Source organism: Stegastes partitus, unplaced genomic scaffold, assembly GCF_000690725.1.
Source record: "Stegastes partitus isolate 25-593 unplaced genomic scaffold, Stegastes_partitus-1.0.2 Scaffold785, whole genome shotgun sequence".
Lineage (NCBI taxonomy): Eukaryota > Metazoa > Chordata > Actinopteri > Pomacentridae > Stegastes > Stegastes partitus.
In genome coordinates this window covers 262,795-268,734 of record NW_007578516.1, presented here as the reverse complement: position 1 = coordinate 268,734, position 5,940 = coordinate 262,795, and the positions used below count along the sequence as shown (strand labels likewise).

Below are 5,940 nucleotides of genomic sequence, written 5' to 3'. Positions count from 1 at the left end.
TGACGCGTCCTACACACCATGCAAGTGTAGTCAGCTGGTTCCTCTCTAAGGCGATTTTTACTATTCTGTTCTTGTAAAGCACTTTGAACTGCATTTGACTTGTCTGAGAACTAGTACACACATAAGGTTTGATGGATTGTTGCACCACAGTGGCACAAAAAACATAAATTGGTGAGTTTTAATTAGGCTGCAGGTGCCTTCATTAGGACCTTTATTAGATACAAACAGTTCTGCAAGTTCCTCTTTTATATTGGCTGCAGGAAACAGGTGATGTTCTCAGTGCCCTGCTCATCAGACCCATACGTGTGCAAGTCGAGATCAGATCACAGCTTCTGACAGGCTCATGGAAAAAGGTCAATTATTTTCTGACTTTTTTTTTTTTTAAACAACAGCTTGTTTTGCTGCTGCCAGAATTCTGTGATCTGCAGCATTAAACAAACCCCCGCTGGTATCAGTACAGGTGTCGCTAAATCAAACAAGACCGAAATCTTCATGACTGCCAACTTAAAGAGCTGTGACTGAACACGATGTGTTGCTGCAAACTATCCTTCTAATGTTTGGCTATTTTCTCAATTGATCGAGGAAGTTGTTAGCGGTCAGAAAAAAAGAGTTTCCCAAGATGACGTCTTGTTACAGCACAACCCAAAGAAGCTGGAATCAGAATATTTTGATGTTTTTGTAGTCGACAACTACCTGATTAATCATCGCAGCTACGTTTGTCGGTGCTCTCTAGTGGACACACAGTGGAACAGCAACACTGTTTTTAGCAAACCTCAAACATTATTTCTGTGCTGCTTGTAAACTCATTAACAACGTGCACACAAACACTGATGTATCTGCAGCGAACAGCAGGAGGCGGACGCACATGAATGAAGTAAAATCCGTTAATGAGCATAAAGAGATCCGTCAGGGTCAGTTACCTGCTCACAGCCTTGGAAACAGTCGTAACCTTGACGACAGATCCGTCCTCCTCTGATAGCGTCGGCTCTGAGGGGAAGAAACGTATTAGAGAGAGTGTGATAAGAGCAGCGTCGCCATGGACACAAGCTCGTCACACCCAGGAAGCTGCAGACGCCCGGGTTGTGTGCTTACTCTGCAGGCTGAAGCGCTCCGAGCTGCCCTCCTCCACAGGCGTCACCAGCTTCATCCTCAGGCTCAGCTTCCCGTCTCCTTTCTCCGCCGAGTTCTCCGCGCTCTCCCCCGACACGATGTCACTGGCAGCCATCGCCACATCCACGGAGACGTCGCCCGCCGTGTCCGGCTTCTCAGAGAAGGAGGGGATCTCTGGATGGAAAGAAGAACACGGGAGCTCAGCGGCAGATCGCTACGTTTGGTCGACATGTTTTTGTTTTTGCGGTGAAAGAACTCACCGATGGGAGTGCTGTGTCTCAGCGTCTGCTTCAGCTGGTTGATTAAAGGAGGCGTGGTGCCGACAACTGGACCGATCAACTCGCCTTCTTTAGGAAGCGTGAAGTGGAAGGAGATTTCTGTAGAAGAAAAGCAGAACTTGAATCAGATAAAGTAGTTTTTCTTATTAAAACCAGATACTGTCAACTCACAGACAGGGACGAGGGGTTTCTGGCTGTCCTGACTAACTTTTAATGAACATTTCCAGGATTAGATGTGACCACAACGAGAGCAGTGTTGCAAAAAAAATCCCTAAACATGCAGCAGTTCATGAACAGTCCATCTCATAATCCATCATCTATACACCTTAATCCTCACTATGGGGGGCTGGAGTCTATCCCAGCTGACTCAGGGTGAAGGCAGGAGACACCCTGGACAGGTCACCAGTCTATCACAGGGCTACACTTAGAGACAGACAACCAAGCACACTCACATTCACACCTACGGACAATTTAGAATCACCAATTAACCTCAACATGTTTCTGGACTGTGGGAGGAAGCCGGAGAACCCGGAGAGAACCCACGCTGCACGGGGAGAACATGGAGACTCCACGCAGAAAGATCCCGGGTGTCCTCACCGGAACGCGAACCGGCGACCTTCTAGCTGCGAGTCAACGGTGCTAACCACTGATCCACCTTGCAGTCCCCATCTCATAATGTTTGTGAGAAAAATATTCCCAATTTCCACTTTCCCAGAACTCACCAGTTGAATTTGGGGATGCAAAACTAGGATATATATGTTAATAAAGTCATACTGGACTTTTTAAATTAATTTTTCGTTGGCACTCATGTCAGTCGAACAGCAAAGTGACACCTTTCACATGACGGTTGTGTTTTTAGGGATTCACATCAGCAATCTGAATCTGTTTTGTCCGTTAATGTCCGTAGGTCTGCAGTCCCTGGTTGGCTGATACGCCCTCATCCAAACATCTTCTCATTGGTCAGTCACTGGGGTAAATGTATTGAACGTCTACTGAACTGTAGTTGGAGTCGATCCCAAACTAACTGACATCATGTCCAAGAAGTCGTCTTTCTTGAAGAACCTATATTCTGCTCTCGACTAGAACACGTTTAACGTTCTAAAACCCAACATTTTTCCTCATCCTGTTCATTTCTGCAGCATCTCTTCTCACCTTCTGTCTGAAACGCTCTGTTTTAAAGCTCCTGTCTCTTTAAGGCCTTTCCTCCTGAAAAGTTTGCTTTTTTTGTCAACTGGCCTGAAGAATGTGAGGCGACGTTGGTCACAGAGCTCTGAATACTGGAATGTAGTTCTCACAAAACCAGCTCTAGCAAGGAGGTACTGAATGGGCTGTAAGGAAAGCCGTTAATTAAAATGAGGTCTTTCAGGCAAGTCAGGAGCAGAGTTTTCTCCCTTTGCTGTGGACTTTTGTAAGTTTGCAGACCTTCTACGTGAACAAAAAGCAGCCAAAGGAAAGAGAGAAACACCAAATGAAGAATAAGGGTTCTTTAAAGCGGATGGCTAAAGTGTAACTTTGCAAACAGCACATAGAAATACAGCAGCTAACTTGTCTGTGTTCAATTCCTCAATAGCTCTTGTGCAGCGATCACCAGTCGTTATGGTTCTATTTTCAGAAATCATATGAATATGGTGCACACTGGTCTGCTGAGTCCGTTGTTATCATTTTAGTATAAAATAAACAGGTTAAAATGAATTAATATGTCGCAAATACCAGCTTTTTATGTCAGTTTATACTGCATTTAGGCTAATAGGGCTATCAAACAGAGTCACCCAGGGATAATGTGCAGATGTTTGATCTACTGGTTGAACAGAAGTTACGATTTCAGTCGACCCAGAATGTTGTTTTCTGTTGACGGCAGCCTGAGCAGAGGAGCAGATCAACTTCACAGCAGGCTTCTCTTCTCAAATTGTTTTATTAGAATAACTTTAGGAGGCCTGAAAAGGTACAACTACAGCACACATTTTTCCTCTTTAGGTTGAGAACTCTTAGCTTTAAAGACCAAACATCTGTCGAACAGCTCTTACCTCCTGAACTGTCGCTCAGACTTTTGTCTTTGAGGCCATCTGCTTCACGTCCCGCCCTCTCGGTCTGCAGCAGCCTATCAGGAGCCTCGTTGGCCTCCTTCTCCTGAACCTGGGACTCGTGGCCGTTGGTGGAGACGGACTTTTTGACGGGCTGGCTGGACGGCGGCGTCACCTCTTTCTGACGGATCTGGGAGTCTCTCTCACTGTCCTCCTCCTCCATGGGCTCTGGAGACAGCAGCTGACTCTGGGACAGAACCAGAGCCATTCCTGAGGTGTCTCCAGTGTTCTGCTCCTCCATCATCACCTCCTCATCCTCATCCTCCTCCTCGTCCTCTTCCTCCTTCTCCTCCTTGTCCTCCTTGTCCTCCTTGTCCTCCTTGTCCTCCTCCTCCTCCTCCATCAAGTCTTTGCCTGTCTGGCTGTTACTCACCGCTGAACGCTGCTGTGAATCTACAGACGGACTCTTTGCGCTCACAGAACTCTTCACCACATCCACGACGGATGTCTGGGAGCTCGTGGACTGTGACGGTAAGCTGCAGGGCGTCTTGTCTAACGGAGTCTCCTGCTCACAGCTGTTAACAGTCAAACCAGAGGAGCCCAGCTTTGGCTGAGAGCAGGACACCACGTCAGCAGAGCGATCGTTCTCGCCGCCTTTTACATTCACATGTTGTACATTCAGGGACGTCTGTTTGTGCTGTTCCATCCTGGTACTTTCGCTGTGGTGCTTTGGTGATTCAGCAGAGGTGGAAGCTTTGGAGCTTGTGGCAGCTTGTGACTCTGAGGGGACGGCGTTACTCTCTGGCTTCTGGTCGCGACACGAGCTCACGGCGTCGCTGGTGTCGACGCCGGGCGGCTCCTCCAGCTCTTCTATCTGCGTGGCCTGACTGTCCTCCTCAACCTGCTGCGAGGTCGGCTGATGTGAGCTGCTGCCCTGCGTGTTGGCAGAGAGCTGCAAAGGCAAAGTGAAGGGAGCTGACTCCACGTGCTGAGACTGAGTCTCACAAGGCAAAGATGCTGACTTCCTGTCCGACTGCTGCGGCGCCTCCTGGCTCTGCGTTGGTGCAAACACGTCCTGAGAAAACAGACAAACAGATCTGTGAAAATCTAAATTTAAGGGAAAGATCCTGTAAAAATTAACATATTATTGTATCCTCCATGTACTTTTGTGTTGCTTCTCTTGTTCCTACTGTGCTTCTTTTGTATCCAGCTGCTGTAACATGAGAATTTCCCACACAAGGGATCAATAAAGTTTCCTTATTCATCAATTATTTAGACATTTATTATACAACTGATTATTTTTATGATGTATATTTGAAAACCTAAACAACCCAAAATTCAACGATAAAGCACTGCAGGAGATATTCTCATATTCTCAATATGTAATGGGCAGTTTTCTCTATTTCCCAGTCTCTCATAGACTCATCAATTAATCAGTTAATTCATCAACAGGTAGATAAATCAGGTGAAACTGTGAACTGCAGCTCTACAGGTAACATAAAGGAACCACCTGAGCAATGAAGTACGTACGTGAGAGAACTCCGGCTGGGACGGCACAGAGAGAGTTCCCTTTAATGAGAAACCAGGGGAGTTCTGGGATACGGGGGTGGAGGCGGATGGGAGGGGCTTCGAGGCAGCCTCGGTTTCCATCGGTTCTTCCTTTTCTCCGGCTCGGTCATCCGGAGGCAGCGAAGTGTCCATCGGCTCATCAGCACCTGACAAAGAAGAATGGAACGTCTTCAACACTGTTCACTTCCTCTTTTCAGCTCTTCTTATAGCTCTTCCAGTGCAGCATTTTTAACACAGTTTTTGTCCTTGAACTCTTTCAGTGCATCAACTTTTTTACCATTGTCTTTTTATCCTATAGCTCTTCCAATGGGACATTTCTAAACACATTTTTTTCCTCTTTATATCTCTTCCAGTGAAACATTTTTAACAGTTTTTTTTCTATATCTACCTCTTCCAGTGCAATATTTTGAACACAGATTCTTCTCTTTTTTCTATTGCAACACTTTTAACAGTTTTTTTTCAATCCTACAGTTCTTCCATCACAACAACATCTTTAACACTGTTTTTTTTCTTTTATAACTCTTACATTGCAACAACATTTTACCACCATTCTTTCTCTTTATAGCTCTTCAGGTGCAACATGTTCAACACTGTTTTTTATCTGTAGAGCTTCTCTGCTGCAACATGCTCTAACCCAGTTTTCTCTTCAAAGCCTTCAAGTGCAACAACAACAACATTTTCTCCCAACAGCTCTTCAGGTGTAAAAACATCATGAAACACTGTTTGCTTCCACATCGCTCAAGTTTTTCCTCTTTATAGCTCAACAACAGAATATAACAGTGTTCTCTCACAGCACTTCATGTGCAATAACATCCTGTTGACATCAGTCTTTACAATAACAGACGATTGTGTATAGATGTCAATGACAGTACAGATGAGTGCTTTATCCATCATGTCACACTTGTACATGTGAGATGTGTACAGAGTTTTTATCATATCGTTCTTTTCTGCTTTATTGTACT

General features: G+C 45.4%; 1 protein-coding gene across 1 annotated transcript in view; it reads right to left on the bottom strand.

The window, feature by feature from the left end:
* Positions 1–5,940, bottom strand: part of tp53bp1 (tumor protein p53 binding protein, 1) — a 35,533-nt gene that overhangs the window by 19,390 nt on the left and 10,203 nt on the right. The window contains exons 10-15 of the mRNA XM_008292110.1: positions 4,940–5,124; positions 3,843–4,484; positions 3,413–3,800; positions 1,371–1,487; positions 1,093–1,284; positions 921–987 (exon numbers count right to left, since the gene is read on the bottom strand). Of these exons, the coding sequence (XP_008290332.1) occupies positions 921–987; positions 1,093–1,284; positions 1,371–1,487; positions 3,413–3,800; positions 3,843–4,484; positions 4,940–5,124 (1,591 nt within the window). The remainder of the gene's footprint in view (positions 1–920; positions 988–1,092; positions 1,285–1,370; positions 1,488–3,412; positions 3,801–3,842; positions 4,485–4,939; positions 5,125–5,940) is intronic.